General features: G+C 36.5%; 1 protein-coding gene across 3 annotated transcripts in view; it reads left to right on the forward strand.

The window, feature by feature from the left end:
- ulk4 (unc-51 like kinase 4) overlaps positions 1-19,292 on the forward strand; it is a 277,382-nt gene that overhangs the window by 87,342 nt on the left and 170,748 nt on the right. For all 3 annotated transcript variants that reach the window (XM_087286485.1, XM_087286484.1, XM_087286486.1), the window contains one exon: positions 6,025-6,152. In XM_087286485.1, coding sequence (XP_087142611.1) covers positions 6,025-6,152 — 128 coding nt within the window. The remainder of the gene's footprint in view (positions 1-6,024; positions 6,153-19,292) is intronic.

Genomic DNA, 19,292 nt, shown 5'->3' on the forward strand with positions numbered 1-19,292 from the left:
AGTTTAGCTCTCACCCTAATCAAACACTCATAAAGCAGCAAATCAAGCTCTTACTAGATATACTGGAAACTTCCTGCAGGTGTGTCGAAGCAAGTTAGAGCTAAACTCCAGGCTCTCCAGGACCGAGTTTGGACACCCCTGTTCTAGGTGGTTGCTAAAGTTGTTGCTAGGCCGTTGCTAAGGTGTTCTAAATGGTTGCTAGGCGATTGCTAGGATGTTTTAAGTGGTTCCTAAGGTGTGGCTAGACGGTTGCTAAGGTGTCCTGAGTGGTTGCTTGGCAGTTGCTAACGTGAATTACCATGGTTCCTGTATGAATTAGCATGTTGCTAGCATGTTTCTAGCATAAATTGGCATGTTGTTAGCATGTCACTAGCATGTTGTTAGTATGAATTAGCATGTTGCTAGTATAATTAAAATAAATAATAAAATAATGATATGATAAAATAAATAATTTATTCATTCATTTTCTTGTCGGCTTAGTCCCTTTATTAATCTGGGGTCGCCACAGCGGAATAAACCGCCAACTTATCCAGCAAGTTTTTACGCAGCGGATGCCCTTCCAGCCACAACCCATCTCTGGGAAACATCCACACACATATTCACACACACACACTCATACACTACGGACAATTTAGCCTACCCAATTCACCTGTACCACATGTCTTTGGACTGTGGGGGAAACCCACGCGAAGGCAGGGAGAACATGCAAACTCCACACAGAAACGCCAACTGAGCCGAGGTTCGAACCACCTTCTTGTTGTGAGGCAACAGCACTACCTACTGTGCCACTGCCTCGCCCTAAAATAAATCAGTTATTAGAAATTATATTTAAATATAATTTAAATATAATTAATTTAAATAATTTAATTTAAATATAATTAAATTTAAATATAATTTAAATATAATTAAATTTAAACTATTATGTTTAGAAATGTGCTGAAAAAAAATTCCCTCTGTTAAACAGAAATTGTGGAAAAAATAAACGGGGGTTCAAATAATTCAGGGACGCTAATAATTCTGAATTGAACTGTATATGCTTAGTGGATTTCACCTAGTGCAGGTTATTTTTAGAAATTAACTCCCACGTTTAACGAGGGAACACTGTATATATCTAGTTATTATTTTGTTTAATTTAGTCTCAGTGATTTGCGGTGGAGAAAAATACAGTTTTATTTGCTTTGACGTCGTGGTTTTAACTCCTCCTTTGGTAGCAGAACTCACTTTATCACCTGTGCAGCCACTAATGTTGTGGTAACATGTGAAAACATGCGGTGCTTCATTAGATTACAATTACCTGTCATAGAATTACATGTACTATATTTGGCTTGCTTTTTTGACACATTAAATACAGACATCCTGATCACAGTTGACAAAAAGTACATTTGATTGTGTTTTGTATTGCATTCACATTAACCTCAATTTCTCACAACCTGTGCAGAATCTCATAAATGCACAGCATTCAAGGTCAAGATGTTCATTAAATAAATATTATTCAATAATACAGCAGTGCTAGGCTTGTTTTTCTCCAAACCCTATCTGTAAACCCTCAAAACGATTAAAGTAAATGCCATGTGTCACATTGGGGGCCATTATGTGATACTTTTGCATTTTTCCTAGTATAATGTTTTTTGCTATTCACCATTTATCATACAATGAATGAACATCAAGTCCACTGTTTCTATAAAATTGTGAAAATGAAGTTTCTGTGGTGTTTTTAGTATATGCTAATTCATTATCACTGAGCTTTGTCTGCAGTTTACTTTCTTTAAAAAATCACCCAAGAATGAAAATTCATCATTTAGTCACCTTAACTTGTTCAAAACCCATATGAGATTTTTCTTCAGTTAAACATAAAAGAAGATATTCAGAAAAAATGCTGGTTTTATATTTGAAATTATTTTATTTTATTTTATGTGTCATATTGGGGGCCAATATGTGATACTTTTGCATTTTTCCCACCTTAGTGTTGGTTGCTATACACCATATATCATAACACAAATGAACATTGAGTCCAACATTTCTATAAAATTGTCAAAATGAAGTTTCTGTGGTGTTTTTAATATGTGCCAATGTATTATCACTGAGTATTGTCTGTAGTTTACCAAAAAGTCTTTAAAAAATCCCAAGAATGAAAACTCATCATTTATCAATGTCATCATTTAGTCACTTTATCTTGTTCCAAACCTATATGAGATTTTTCTTCAGTTGAACATAAAAGAAGATATTCAGAAAAATGCTGGTTTATCCTTTTATTTTAGATTTTTTAATTAAAATTTTTTCAAATTTAATTTAATTTAATTTAATGTACTTTTATTGTATTGTATTTTATTTTATTTTATTTTATTTTATGCCATGTGTCACGTGTAAATTTTTCCCAGTGTGTTGGTTGCTATTCACCATATGTCATAAAAGAAATGAACATCGAGTCCGGCATTTTAATAAATTGTGAAAATGAAGTTTCTGTGGTGTTTTTAATATGCACCAGTTCATCAGTCAAGAACATTACTCTGAGCATTTTCTACAGTTTAGTTTAACATAACGAGATTGTCTACTCTTCCGTGTTCTGACCTACTTTCTGCACTGAATTTGAATTTGACTGTCTGAATTTCTGGTTTTGAATTTTAGAGTATTGAATTTGATTTTCTGAATTTCTTCATCTTGAAAAAATTTACCTGTATTTTTACAAACTGGAAAAAGTTTTACGTCTATAAAAATCTGCCTTAAATATTCTGTTTTGTTAAATTTCAAATGTTCCATATTATAATTATGCAATTCAAATTAAGAAATTCAAAACATTTTAACGGCATATAAAAATCCATATTTATTAAATTACAATTGTAATAATTTAGATTAACACAATTCAAATTCAGATTGTTTTGGCATAATATTAGTTCCATAGTGCTTCAGCAGTTTGTCATGCCTAACATAAAAGAAATACTGCACATGAAGTAGTAATGCAGTTTAATAATTATAATTAGTTTTAAAGAATCTGCTGTCAGTGAGTTCAGCACACACACTTCGTACATCCTGTGTCATCTCTCTGTGTTACTTTATTGACGGGCTGTATCGTTCTTCGAGTTGGCAGCTTTTCATCGGTCAACAACTTTGAGATCGGACCATTTTTGTTAGTCTCAGCAACTTTACGGTGTTCTGAAGCAGCTGCGCTGACAGCCGTTGTGCCTCACTCACACTCAGCATTCTTTCTTTTGTTAGTAACACCTGCAGAAGTGTATTCAGTTTTTTTTCTGCCTTGACTTCTGGAGGTACAGTAGGGGGAGAACAGCTGGTGAACGATGCTCCAATTGTTTCAGATTAATTGAAAGCTATTATCATTTTATTTATCACATAGTGTTGACAGTTTCTCACTGCCACTGTTGTAATGAACGTGAAACCATGTGCATTACTTAAAGCTGAAGCGTGTCATTTCTGTCACCTTTGTGTCACCAAATATTTGGAAAATATTTTGAGCTCCCTTAAAATAAGCAGGGCTGCATTTATTGGATTTAAAGACCCAAAAGTGGAAATTTCCTCACCATTCTTTTCACATTCAAGTGGTTATGAACTTTTATGAATTTATTTCATCTGTTGAGCACAGAACAATATATTTGGAATCAATATAAAAAGCGACCATAGAAACACATTTTATAGAAGTGAATCGGATGTTTTTTAGAACATTTTGTTCCGTATATTGTCCTTTCTTTATTAAAAAAAAAAAAAAAAAAAAAAACTCAAATAGGTTTGGAACAAGTGGAGGATGGGTGATTTTATTTGTTGTTTTTGTGTGCAAAAATGTGTCAATTTACATTTAAAACTATATAAACTACCTGACAAAAGTCTTGGCACCTATCAAAGATTTAGGAACAACAAATAATAACTTGACTTCTAGTTGATCATTTACTATCAGAAGTGGCTTATATCTAGATTAAGCTTATTTGACCAAAATAGATATGATCATGTCTTGATTTTTAATTATTTATATAGGACAGTAAGGTCTGACTTTGCTTAGACAAAAGTCTTGTCACTTAACAGAAATAATGAACAGTATAGAATACAAAGTCATGGTGTAGTGGAACAATAATAAATATTGTGTATGACTCCCATGAGCTTGGAGGACTGCATCCATACATCTCTGCAATGACTCAAATCACTTATTAATAAAGTCATCTGGGACGGCAAAGAAAGTGTTCTTGCAGGACTCCCAGAGTTCATCAAGATTCTTTGGATTCATCTTCAATGCCTCCTCCTTTATCTTACCACAGATATGCTCAATAATGTTCTTGTCTGGTGACTGGTCTGACCAATACTGGAGCACCTTGACCTTCTTTGATTTCAGGAACTTCGATGTGGACGCTGGAGTATGAGAAGGAGCGCTATCCTGCTGAAGAAATTGCCCTCTACTGTGGTTTGTAATGTAATGGGCAGCACAAATGTCTTGATACCTCAGGCTGTTGATGTTGTCATCCGCTCTGCAGATCTCTTGCAAGCCTCCATACTGAATGTAACCCCAAACCATGATTTCTCCTTCACCAAACTTGACTGATATCTATGAGAATCTTGCGTCCATGTGGGTTCCAATAGGTCTTCTGAAGTATTAGTGATGAGTGGGATGCAGTTCAACATATGATTCATCGGGAAAATCTTCTGCTACTTTTCCAAATGATCAACTATTTAGGTCAGGGGTGGCAAACTCAATTCATGGAGGGCCGAAGCCCTGCACAGTTTAGTTCCAACCCTGCTCCAACACACTTACCTGTAGGTTTCAAACAAGCCTGAAGGACTCAATTAGTTTGATCAGGTGTGTTTAATTAGGGTTGGAACTAAACTGTGCAGAGCTGCGGCCCTTTTGGAACTGAGTTTGACACCTGTGATTTAGGTTATTATTTGTTGCTCTTACATCTGGGATCAACAACAAGACTTTTATTCATTATTTCAAATTGATGTTACTTAAAGCTTCATTGTCTCATAATTCTTAATAAATGTGGTTATTTGTTGCCCAAGAAACCTCTTATTATTGTTGTTGCAACATTTTTTTCACTAATACTTTAAACAGTATTTATTTGAAAATGAAAACTTTTATTATTGATTTATCGTGTTTTTGGTGAACAAAACGTATAGTAAAAATAACAACAGACCCCAAACTTAAAAAAAAAAAAAAGTTCTTAGTCCTCTTTTCAGACACTTCAGCTTCTAGATTTACCCAGCAGCCTGTGAAGCAATTCAGGTCAAACATCGTATGGCTCTGTTTGGCTCTTTATCTGAAGCTGCAATCAATTGGAAAACGGGCTGTATAAATTGATTTAAATGCCACTGTATACTGCCTTCAAGGCCCTCTCAGATTAACAATGCTAATTTTCTTTGACCTGTATTCATTTGCATGCAAATTTCCAATTTGACTCTGAATATTAGGAGGAAAAAAAAACATCTTTTGAGTGCCTAAAACTTACCGGATCACCTCCGGACCAATTATAAACTGCTGTGGATTTCTCCGCTTAATTCCCCTGACGAACAGAAGTCCAGAACGCGGCGTGTTTATTCATACATTGTCTAGCATTGAATTTCAATTTCAATGAAGCGCCAAGCGACTGGGCTAATTGGCTAAGGAAGTGCTGCAATCTCCGAGTGCAGCTTGGAATACTGTTGATGTAATTACGATCCATGCCGAGAGAGTACAGTAGGTGCGTTTGAAATTAATTAACTCTCCTCCTCGTGCTGTAGTTAATCCTAATGTCTCGGATTGTTTTGCTTTTTTGACTGTTTCCCCCCTCCCAATTATGCTGATAGCGAAAGTTAATCAATTCCTCCTGATTCGCTGGCCACTAAATGCCGTGGAACTCATTAGCTTATTAGCCTCCGCTTTATATCAAGTGCATTTTTTTGTGAGTGTAAGTGATAGCACCTGTCAAATTACTGTCAGACAATCGGGGCTTATGCCACACTAAATGTCCTGAGACCTCCCGGACTGTTTATGTGACGCCTGTGCGCTAACAAGACCACGCTGAATGCCTTTTTTTTTCTTTTCCGCAGGACTTTGTTATGAAGATAATCCGCTCTCTGGAGAGTCCGTCTTCAGTCATCCGCGCCAAGGCCTTCCTTGTTCTTCTGCAGGTCCTTATGAACAATAGAGAGATGCTTCTGCTCTGCTATAACTCCAGGTAAACACTCTACACAATGAATAAAAAACCTTCTAGAATACAGCACGCACACACGCATTATAGATTGGCTGAAATGCTTCTGTTTCTCTATAGCACCGAGAGCCAAATATACACAGAACAGTAAACAAAGACTAAAGCACAAAGGAAAGAAAATAAAAAAAAGACTGGAAGATGTTCCTCTTGTGCTCCATATCTAAGTACAAACACAGCATAAAACACTCTATAAATCATTCCACATATGAATTAGAAAGAGAGAAAGAGATCATCGGGGAGAATGGGATATGGAAACGCATGGACTAGATCAATATCATATATGTTTCATAAATTGTTGGTGGAGAGGACGTACGGTATGAGACGGAGCAAACTTCACTGGGTTTGTTGTTCCACTGGATCGTAACTGATTTTAACAGATTTTTTTGGAGTTGCTGTGACTTTCCTCGATGTTAAGACTGTAGTCCAAAGTTCCATGCAACTCTGAATAAAGACACAAGTTAGGGTTATTACATTGGTTTATGACAGGGATCACCAAACTTGTTCCTGGAGGGTCGGTGTCCTGCTGATTTTAGCTCCAACCCTAATCAAACACACCTGAACAAGCTAATCAAGGTCTTACTAGGTATATTTGAAACACCCTGGCAGGTGTGTTGAAGCAAATGGAGCTAAACCCTGCAGGGCACCGGACCTCCAGCAATGAGATTAGTGACCCCTGATTTATGAGGTCATGCCTGATGTCCTTGTAATTCAGAATGCTCAAAAGTCACACTTACTGAGCTCTTTGTTCGAATTTTGTTATATAATTAGCATTTTTACTGTATAAAATACGTTTTACTTATGTAGAGTCCCTCTAAACCACCAAATCCAGTGTGTGTGTCCTGTATTGGAGGTTTACAAGGACAGTTTTGGTATAGTGGCATGGGTTAGGGTTGTTACAGTGGTTTATGAGGACATGGCTGATGTCCTTCTAATTCAAAATGCTTAAAAGTCATACTTAATGAGGTCTTTGTTCAAAGTTTGCTGTATAATTAGTATTTTTACAGTAGAAAATGTTGTACACTACCTATGTTTTTTTTTTAAAGCTGCAGTGACTTTGCTTGGTTGGTGTAAGTGAGTTTCAGTGACTTTCATCAATGATAAGATTGTAGTCCAAACTTCCACAAACCTGTTTTTATGAAGGATTTAATTTTTTAAGATTTTGGCAGATGTGTGTGTGTATACGTGTGCGTATACTGGTTTTAGTGGTTTACAGGGAAAGCTTTTTTGTATAATGACATGAGTTAGGGTTATTACATTGGTTTATGAGGACATGCCTGATATCCTTGTAATTTAAAATGCTTAAAAGTCACATTTAATGAGGCCTTTGTTCAAATTTCGCCATATAATTAGTGTTTTTATAGTATAAAATACAAACTTTTGGAGAGTCCCTCTAAATCACCAAATCCAGTGTGTGTCTGTGTACTGGTTTTGGTGGTTTACAAGCACAGTTTTTGTATAATGGCATGTGTTGGGGTTGTTACAGTTTTTATGAGGACATGCTTGATATATTTGTAATTTCGAATGCTTAAACCTCATACTTAATAAGGTCTTAATTCAAATGTTGTTATATAATATTCTTACAGTTTAAAATATGTTATACCTGTGTAAAGTCCCTCTTTTTTTTTTTTTTTTTTTTTTAAGTTGCAATGACTTTCCTTGGTTGGTGTGTGTGTGTTTGTTTTTAAAGAGTTTCAGTGACTTTTTATCAATGTTAAGATTGTAGTCCGAACTTCCACGAAACTCGGATTTATTCTTCATAAAGTTTTTTATGACGGATTTAATGCTTGACTTTTCAAGATTTTGCCAGGAATGTGTGTGTACGTATACATATATTGGTTTTAGTGGTTTACAAGGATAGTTTTTCGTATAATGACATGAGTTTGGGTTATTACATTGGTTTATGAGGACATGCCTGATGTCCTTGTAATTTAAAATGCTTAAAAGTCACATTTAATGACGTCTTTTCTTATTTATTTTGCCATATAATTAGTGTTTTTATAGTGTAAAATACATAAACTTATTGAGAGTCCCTTTAAATCATCAAATCCAGTGTGTGTGTGTACTGGTTTTAGTGGTTTACAAGCACAGTTTTTGTATAATGGCATGTGTTAAGGTAGTTACAGTGTTTATGAAGACATGCTTGATATATTTGTAATTCAGAATGCTTAAACGTCATACTTAGTGAGGTCTTTGTTCAAATGTTGCTATATAATTACCATTTTTACAGTTTTAAAATATGTGATAGAGTCCCTCTAACCTCCAAATCCAGTGAGTGTTTGTTTTGTTTTTTTATGTTGCAATGACTTATACTGGTCGTCGTGTGTGTTTTTAAAGAGGACAGTTTGCCTGGAAAGTATAGAAGAAAGTTTGTCCGAAAGTTTGGTTTAAAGTTCTCCATAGAAAATTACAGTGCATACATGAAATTTAGAGATGATAGATTTTAGATGAGAAAATATGATGGTCACCTTCATCTGGATGATGAGAGCCGCCTCTAGACACGGCATGAAAACTTAAATTGATGAGTTCCATTCTGTCATCCTTCAAGTCTTTCACTACTCCCAATGCTTTTTCCTCAAATAGCATTAGTTGAAAAGTGATTGTAGTTTAGTTTTTTTTTTTTTTTTTTTGAGAATACCAGGTTAAGGGGTGATAATAAATAGTTGGATTGTTTTATTGACTATTGTTTTGTCAATTAGAGTGCCTTTGTGGTTTAAATGCTTCACACAAACTTAAGAAAATAGACTCCATGACCTTGTTTTCATTCACTACAGATGCTGTAATAGTCTGTTAAACATGATGATAAGCTTTATGAAAGTTCATCACCATCTGCTGGTCTCTTTGACTGTGTTTGATGTATCATGTCAGTGTCAGCCTGTGGATCATGCACTGTGAATCCTGCTGTGACTGACCTGTGAAGTGCTAGGATGTACAAGATGCCCACTGCAGGCTGCATTTGGCCCATGTTTAACATGAGCAAATAATATAACACTTTTTTTGTTTGTTTATTTTTTTTTAAAAACACAGCTTGATTTCAACATTGAAAAAAAAGTAGTATTGATTTGTTTTAGTTTTTTATTCCACATTTCTGACTTTTGTTCTCTCATAGACCAATACTGTATGTATATATATATATATATATATATATATATATATATATATATATATATATATATATATATATATATAGCTATTTTGATTATGTATAGAGCAAAATATGAGATATAAATACACTACTGCTAAAAGAAAATCATAATTGCGTGATTAACGAAGTTATTATGACCTAGAACCTTATTTTATGTATTTGCTTAATCACTTTTTTTTGTGAAATTATGGAAACAGGCTTCTGCATTTTACTCGTCAGCAAAACAGTTTTGCTACCAACATATTTGAATAAACAAAATGCCATATATACATTGCTAATATGGTCAAACCTAAGCTTCTGATTTTAAGTTTAATTTCTGCATTAATAAATGAGCATATGAAACCTTTCTGGAGAATTTTCGAACTTACCTAAAGCACATATCTACTATGTTAAGAAAATGTAACGGAATTTAGCCAGCAGCTTGCTCTCTGCAACTGCTACATGGTGTGTGTATATATATATATATATATATATATATATATATATATATATATATATATATATATATATATATATATATATATATATACTGGATATCACATACGGACCCTGAGCATGCGTCAATAGCACCGCCACATTTGTACAGTGCTCCCAGCACAAAAGTCATTCAACCGCACTAGTCAAGGCCAAAGCCAGTGTGAAGATGCTGGACTTTAGCGCTGTGTAAGAGTGTAGTAACAAGCAAGTAAAGAACAAAGGCAGAACATTTCATAGTTAAGATTTCAACATGAGAATGAGATGTGAAAGCTGGAGAGGGGGTGTGTTTCAGCACATGGATTAGATCAAATTTAACAGGTAGGGAGTATAATAAATTTCCATACACACAAACACACGCTCTTTGTCGGCAATGCTTGTGTGGTCACTTATCCATCAATGTCGAAAATTGATGTAAAATTATAATTTTCATTAAAATATTTGCTTACTGACCTCCGGAAAAAGATATATGTGTATATGTGTACATATCATCGCTCCGGATGGCCAGTCCTCTACTCCATCTGGGTCCCACATTCATTTCAAAGGAGCGCTACCCTGTACTGAAATGTTGACTCTATTGATGCATACTTCTAATAGACATCTATGGAATAAACATCTATCTATGTTACATGGTTACCCTCTTAAGCTAAGCTGAACCCGGTCAGTACCTAGATGGGAGACCATATAGGGAAGCTAGGTTGCTGCAGAAGTGGTGTTAGTAAGACCAGCAGAAAGCGCTCAACTTGTGTTCTGTGTTGGTCCTAACGCCCCAGTATAGTGAAGGGGACTATGCGCCGTCATTTTGATGAGATGTTAAACTGAGGTCCTGACTCTCTGTGGTCGTTAAAAATCCCAGGATGTTCTTTCAAAAAAAAGAGTAGGGTTTTAACCTGGGAATGTTGTTCAAATCTGCCCTCTGGCCTCTGTCTATCATGGCCTCCTTACCATCCCCAAATCATAATTGGCTGTAATGGCATACTATACACTACGCACTCATGCACTATGCACTTACACACTCAACAGGATAGTATATGTATGTAGTGGGGTCCCAAATGGCTCACACCATGTTTTTTTTCTTTTACTAAGCAGATAATCAAACCGTTTCCCTGATGACGTTTGACGGTCGCCAAATCAGTAAAATAAACGACCGAATTATCAAATAATACCTGCAGTGAGTATTGCCGCATTCACTATCGGGAGGCGCTATAATCACTCTCGTAGGAGAATTTTGCTTTCACCATCCAACAGAAATAAAGTTATCCAACATGTGCGCCCGATAGCCCCGCCCTTCAGCTACGTAAGCAAACCTGCGGTCGTTGAGTGCGTGAAGTGTCCATCATTACACACTTCATTTTAGCGGCTGAATGAGTGCATCATTCGGGTAATTAAAGTGCACTTATTATTTTTAGAGTTTTCAGTGTGAACACACTACTTACACTATTTATACTACAAAATGGCATAGAATAGTGCATAAGTATGCGATTTGGGACGCAGCTCATGTCTCATCTCCACCAATATGCTGGTGTGCGGTCTGGCGCTATATGGCTGCCGTTGTGGATGCTGCACACTGGTGGTGGATGAGGAGATTCCCCCCTTAATGTGTAAATCTTTGAGTGTCCAGAAAAGCGCTATATGATTGTAAGGAAGTATTATTTCTCTGTTTGGCTTGACCTCTAACTTCCACATGCAGTGACGGAAGCAGGCCGCCGATTTAAAACTTTTACACTTTCCATATTCAAGTCTCTTTCTCTCAGTCTTGCGTAAGAAGATTGGATCTGGAAGCGATCTCATTATTCCTTTTGTATGTTCATCTCCAGAATATAACCGGTCATTTTCTTTAATCATGTTCTCCTAATTCATCTATATTTAATTTGAAGCCAGCCTCGAACAGCTGAAGCTCCTAATTGGCCTCATCACTGTCTAACAAACACAGGATGTCTGTCATCACTAGCATTTCCTTCCTCCAACAAGCCCAGGAACGAGATGTGCTCTCTTTTTCTCTCTCTTTTTCTCTTCCCTCATTTTCCCTCCCCGTCCAAGCAGTGCTGCGCTGATGGAGTGTGTCAGAACTGACCCAGCGTTCCATCTCCCAGAGTGAGAGCGTTTCCTCGCTGTTCTCATAAACACTTCTCTAATTAGCTGTGGAGCGTCTGCCGCATACAGGCCCTGTCAGATGCTGCTGCAGCCGCCTCAGACGTGTCAAACCGGACCCTCTCTGGTCTGAGCAGACGCATGGAGTTCTCCCAGCTCTCAGATAAGGGGATGTTTTTAACTGGATGAGACGGCAGCAGAGCTCAGAGGCTGCGAGGAGATGTCTCTGTCTCCAGGATCAGTCCTCTGGAGCTTTCTGATGGAGGAGGGGTTGGAGCTCCACTGGAGTTTTTAATTTGAACGTGGAGATAAGAACGTTTCATTTTTTCGAGACGGCAGAAATGGACTTCGCACAATATCTGCATTGTAGAAAGTGTTTTTTTTTATAGCAGTGGTGATAAGTGCTAACCGCTACTGCTGTTAACTGATAATTCAAACTCTATTATGCTTAACTGAGTGTTTGTGCCATTTTGCTATACTGTAGCATTCATCTGGTTTTTATTTTTTCGTGTTGCCTTATAGGTTCCAAATGAAGGCTGTTATCATTTGGATCTGTTTTATGGACTGTGTCTCATCCTGACTATCCAGTGGTCTAGTTTATAATAACAGGATAGCTATTTATTTATTTATTTATTTATTTATTTACCAGACTTAAGTAGGGATAGCATGGTTTCCACTACATTCATTCTTCCGTGGCGGGGCGCAACACCAAAATTCATCCCACCACGGCTACATTACAGCTTCTTATTCCAAATATTCTGTCGTTTTTTTAAATAGCGGAATAAAATCGCCCCGAAAACGTATGAAAAGGTAAGTAAATAATAACAGAGCAAACTTTTCTGTGATCGTAGTAGTGCTGTGCTTTCTGTTTAACACTTTAAGGTGACGTGCTGACTGACAGACTGACTGACAGGTGCGTGATGCGTGAGGCCAGCAAACACGGCGTAGCTTTTAGTTATGATGAACACAGTTTCCATAATTATACTTTATTTATAGATAAAGGTCTGTGGCTCTGCATATAATGACTTTATCTTGCTGGAGTTTATAGTTAATTCACTTTACTTCAGGACGCATAAATGTCGCATAAATGTCCGCAAGTCTATCGGAGACATTCATAAATATTCCTAGCAAATCTAATAAATGTTGGAGACATACTCGGTACATAAACGCACTAAATCGTACTTCAGTAGTGTTTATTTAAGGGCGCGCAAGAAAATCTGCACTTGAGCAGCGTATATTTGAGGACGCGCAAGAAGTTTTGTGCACAAACAGAGGAAATCGGCACTCGAGCAGAGACTGACATGCACGTAGGCTATTACATGAATGCGATCTTGGCTGAATACTGCGCCCATGACATTTGTTAATGAAATAACGCCACATGTAGTAGTAGATCTGTGTAAAATGGCCAATAGAGTCTGCCGCCACAGCTGGAAAAATCCTAGAGGAAATACTGGATGGGTATCGTTAAGGTTTTAACGGTATTATTTTTATCGATACCACTTATCGGTTCGGTACTTTATCGGTTCTCTTATCGGTACTTTTTGTAGTGGTTTAAAACAAATTGAACAGAATTAGCAACACTTTATTTTACTATTACGTTTATTAATGTAAAATAAAGCAAAACCAATAATTGTAAAACAAATACACAATTTTCTTCAAAAGAATGTACAATGGTTTGAAGGAAAATAACTCGGCTTTTAACCATTTTTCTGGAGAAAAATCAACATGTTTGCCTTTTCTGACCGAAGTCGGAATCTTTCTTGGTTTCTTGTGCTTCCTGCAGTTTCAAAATACCCTCCTTTAGTTGCAAAATGCAGTAAAATAATCAGATAATGTTTATGATTTGTCATTAACACATTTACATAAATGCATTAATGGTGTTTTGGGAGTTAAAAAAGTAAAAATAAGCAGTTTTTTAAAAATAACTTCTCCATAAGAATAGTTTGTAATTAGGCTATATTTGTAAATACAGTAATGTAAAATCATTTTTAATGTTTCAGTTTTATTTAGGCTGCTGCAGAAACTAAAATACAGTTTTGAATGTAAATGTGTGTTTATTAAACTATTAATATTATACTAATTTACAGAGACCTTAGGTCAGTGGTTCTCAAACTGCGTTACATGTACCACAAGTGGTACGCGGGCTTCCTTCTGGTGGTACGCGGAGGAATCGCTGAATCATTCAGGTAAAAAAAAAATTAACACACTTTTGATTTTAATAGGCTAAACTTTTTATTTTATTTTCATTTTTAAAGGTGCTGTATGTAAATTTTCTCTAAATTCTGTAAATTTTCGACTCTTCTAAAGCATAAAAACACCATAATATGTTTGCAGATATTTGGGAAAAATGCTAAGTGAACATTCTTGTTTATCTGAAAAACTATGCTGAAGTCAGATATTCTGCTTTAAAAATGTGCGTTACATGCCAGAACGTCTGTCTTTGTTTTGGTCATTTAACCCGCCCACTGCAGGTTTAGCCAATTATATTTCAGCACCCCGGGTGGCCTTGGTGGAAAACAGCGTATTTCTATTATTCAGTCCGAAAATCTCTCAAAGTACGTATCCACGACCAAAATGCAACCCCCAGTTGGCAGTAACAGCCTCCAAAATGAGATGCAGATTCAGAGTTCCACATGAGGTTATTAATAATGAATAAATTCCAGCATAAAATCAAAAAAAGTGATGTGAGTTTGCTTCAGCAGGTCATTTATAACAACAAAAACTTTCCAAGTGCGAGCGGAGATGATTTTAAAAGTATATGACTGTGATATGATATGTCTATGTGTTCTAAGATGCAATAAAGTTGTTACATACAAATAAGGTCTTCTTCTAACGCAGCAGCTTCCATTTTTATTTTGATAATTGGCAATAGTGGCAATTTTGCCCTCCTGGACACGTTGGATGGAAACGGTGCTTTATTTGCAAATGTTTTATGTAATATTCCGTTTTTGCGCATAAATTTAATCCGCATCTTTGGTTGGAAACATGGCTAATGGCAGTGTTTTCAAAAACAGCTTCTACTTTCAAACATTTTCAGTTCCAAAAATATTGTTGTTGTCTAAACAAACAGGCAAAACGTATAAAACATTTCCAGTATTTTGGTTAACACATTGTTTTTACACCCCCATTAGCAGCAATATTAAAAGAAATGAATACGGTTTTGAGAGTTTCCCACCACTGTGGAGGAAATCTGGCCTCTTGAGCATGGTGTACGCCTCTTCATAGAACTGCTTCAGTTCAGCAATATCTGTAGCTTTCCGAACATGAACTGCCTGTTTTAGGTCCTGCTTTGTTTTTCTCTTTTGCTATATTGCCTTGTTGAGTGATCTGTGCTTCAGTTCACGGTCGGTCGCTTTAACATTCTCTGAGTTCATGGATCTTTCAACTACGACAAGGCCCTGATGCAGCAACCAATTCCTAAAACATTTACATTTCCATTCATCTGTCCATGAGATGTGGTTCCAGATCTCTTAGGAATAAACACAAGATGCATTTTACTGTTTTCTTGATTCTGCCATATATACACTTTTTTTTTTTTTCTTGAGGGTACAGTCATGTACACTGACCTTAGCTGAGGCCTAGACGTATAGTTGAATGTTCATTGTGCCTTCCAGGTAATGGACCCTTTTCACATTTCTGGGGTTTTCAGAAAGAAAAGTCATCATAGTTTGGTAAACTTCTGTAGGGGTAAACAAAACTGCAACTTGCACTGTGGGGATTGAAAGTTTTGGCACCCCAGGTAGAAATTGATATCATTGTGCATAAAGAAGACAAGGAAATATGAAAAAATCTTTAAAAGATATCAAATTACAGATCAGACATTCATATAATATGTCAAAAAAAGTTAGATTTTAGTCATCATTTACACTTTCAAAATAACAGAAAATGGTGTCTGCAGAAGTTTTGCACATGCAAAGACAGAAACACACTGCAAATAGCACAGACCACAATGAAAATATGTTGGAGATACAGAAGATTTTATAGCGATGCACTCCTAATCACTAGAATCATCCCAATCCAACATTCTAAATTCTTTCCAAATGGAGATAGAGGGCTCTATTTTGACGATATAGGCGTAAAGTAAAAAGCGCAGGGCGCAAAAGCATTAAGGGCGTGTCAGAATCCAATTTTGCTATTTTAAGGATGGAAAAATCCACTGGTCTAACAGGGTTGAGTTTATTCTCTTAATGAGTTATTGGTGTGTTTTGAGAATAATCCAAGCAGAGTCTCATCACCCATTACCTTTAAGAGTCAGTTGCGTCGCGCCTTTGCTGTGTACATGGTGGACTTTGTAAGTGGAAAAACTGAATGATTCACTAGAGAGAAAACAGTTAAACAGAGCATCTACAGAGAATGAGAAATGGGCCTCCCCATTCTTTACTTTCACTTTCACTTTCATGGATAGGGAAACATGTTGTACGCACAGACATTCATTAGCCTAAAAACAATTAATTGCGTTTGCTATGCGCAAAGAAGCGCAAACTATTTCTAAATTCAGTTCTGATTTCCAGCAAACGAATAAATGCTTAGTTTTTGAGTTATTTCCAAACACATGCTATGCCCCATATGGTCTTAAAACTGTTTTTAATAAAACAAATATAAATATGCTTATAATAAATAATACTGCTAATAATGACATTATACAAAAGCTAATTGTTATGAATAAACTGAAAAAGCCCCTCGAGATAAAGAAGGCGGTGGTTTTCCTTTTTAAACATATTTGCGTATTGCTGTACATGCTGTGTGTAATAAGCAATGTTTAAGACCAGCTTTGATCCGGTCAATTGTGCAGTCTATTATAGTTCCTCAAAATAGCTAGGTGCCAGCAATGCGCCTTTAACACGCCTCATTTTTTAGACTAGAACGCCTATGGGTGCTATTTAAACAGCGTGCTGCAAAACGTCAAAACGACTCTTGCGCCAAGCTGAAACTAGCAAACAACAATTGCGTCTTGCCTTGCCCCGCATGGCGCAGGGTGTATGATAGGGCCCATTAAGTCATCTGGTGAAATTGTGTTCATATCGTAATATCTCAAAACAAACAAATATCGCAACGCTAGATTTTTCCAATATGCAGACCTAATTTCCATATTTACATTGTTAGTAACTGTATCTTTACAGTGTTTTGATAATTTTGGATCTCTTGACCACATGAACAAAGACTAAAAAATAAATAAATGCATTTTTTTAAATTGAGATTTTAAGATACATTTAAGTTCAATTTGGCTACGTCATTATAAATAAGAAAGGGTCTCAAAGCATGACTTTTTCAAATAAAAATATAAAGTTGCTCTATTTGTTGGTTGCTGCATGTTTAAAGACCAGCTCAAAATGAAATATTAATACTCTAAGCAGGTTATTTTATTCATTGCCTGCTGCTAAAGGAAATTTGAGTGTCCTTGGCTTAGCAAGAGCCATTCTCAAGCATTTCAACAACGTAATGCTGCCCACTCTTTAGTTTAGAATATATTAATCAGAAAATCAGTTCTTTTTTTAACAGCGGTAGATCTAAAGCTGCTTCCAGGGAACCTCATCAGCTTTCAAATGAAGTCTGCCTGTGCCCCCACGTACCTATTTCATATAATCAAGGGTTTGATAATTGACTGATAAGTTGAAAATGTTGCCTCGGAGCAGACAAAGACCAAATATGTGACCCCATTCTGTGGTTCCATAAGAGCTGGTTCACAAATCACTGCATTACAGCCCAAGCTGTCAGGATTACAAAGAACCACTGGGGAATAAAATGTTACCCTGTCACTCCTGTTGTTCCCAGTCATTCAGTCAAAAAAACGATCTCGCGTAGGATTCCAATTATAACCGTACGCATGTAGAACCATCCGCGCTCGGCAGTCCTGGCACCCAGTAAATGTAATTTATTGCGAAAGTCACACTTCCTTTTCCTCATTTCTATTCTTCCTCAGGTAATGTAGCGGCCGGCTCGCCGTGCCCGACTAATAAAGGCCTGCTTGATCCTAACATCTCCGAATAAATGGTTTTGTAAATCATGCTCATGTCTCTGGGATTTTCATTTTCTCCCACGTGCCTCCTCACCTACGAGCGCTGAGTATCCCTGACATCCGACAACAATTCTTTCTGAGAGCGGGAAAATGATAGCCTTTTGGGAGGAGGAAATTTATTATAGGCTAATCCAGTCTGGCAGCTGCAGAACTCATAGGCTCTGGTGCTCTTGTAAATACCAAGGTTGTCATTATTGCCTCTCGCCTGTCAGTAACAGCGGGTTTGTTTGATTTTAGTGAGGAGCTTCTAACTTGTTATATGAGCACAGGAGTCAATTTAAGGAAACAAATATTGCTGCGATGTTCATTGATTTGCCTGGATGTTAATTCAATGACATTTTGATGAAGTGGTATTTATTCTTGAATCCCATGAATCTGATTATGAACAAAACTTTAAGGTCCTGTGCAATATGCATTTTTTCATTCAATGTTTGATGTAATCTCAACTGAAACATGAAGACAGGGCGGAACATATAGTAGCTCCTCCCCTTTTAAAATCAGCCAATAGGGTTTTGTTTTTATTACAGCTTTCAGTGTGAGTGGTTGAGCCCAAGTGCATCAAATAAAAAGCTAATGAGAGGCGTTTTGAAGGGGGCGGGGCCTGTTAGCTATTAGAGAGCATTTGATTGATCAGAAGATCTGACGAGAAACTAAAGTATGAGGTGACGTCAAAAAATCATTGATTATGAGGTGATTATGAGGTAAATTATGTAAATACCAAGGTTGTCATTATTGCCTCTCGCCTGTCAGTAACAGCAGATTTGTTTGAGTTGTTATTTGAGCACAGGAGCCAATTTATGAAAACAAATATTGCTGCAATGTTCATTGATTAGCCTGCATGTTAATTAAATTACATTTTAATCAAGTAATATTTATTCTTGAATCCCATGAATTTGATTGTGTACAAAACTTTAAGGTCCTGTGCAATATGCAGTTTTTCATTCAATGTTTGATGTAATCTCAACTGAAACATGAAGACAGGGCGGAACATATAGTAGCTCCTCCTTTTTTAAAAACAGCCAATAGGGTTTTGTTTTTATTACAGCTCTCAGTGAGAGTGGTTGAGTCCAAGCACATCAAATGAAAAGCAAATAAGGAGTGTTTTGGAGGGGGCGGGCCCTGTTATCTATTAGAGAGCAATTTGATTGGTCAGAAGATTTTATGAGAAACTAAAATATGAAGTGACGTCAAAAAAATGTTGATCCAATTAGGCGGAAGTGACAAACTGCAAGCTTTGGATAATTATATCTTCTAAATGCAAATTGTGTCACTATTTTGGAGCGCACTTATCCATAAGTATATCTTATAGATATACTTATGGTTAACATACAGATGCTAACATCTAAAACACTTGATTTTAATTTAACAGGATCTTTAAAGCAAT

Source organism: Danio rerio, chromosome 16 (assembly GCF_052040795.2).
Source record: "Danio rerio strain M-AB ecotype USA chromosome 16, GRCz13ab, whole genome shotgun sequence".
NCBI classification, from domain to species: domain Eukaryota; kingdom Metazoa; phylum Chordata; class Actinopteri; order Cypriniformes; family Danionidae; genus Danio; species Danio rerio.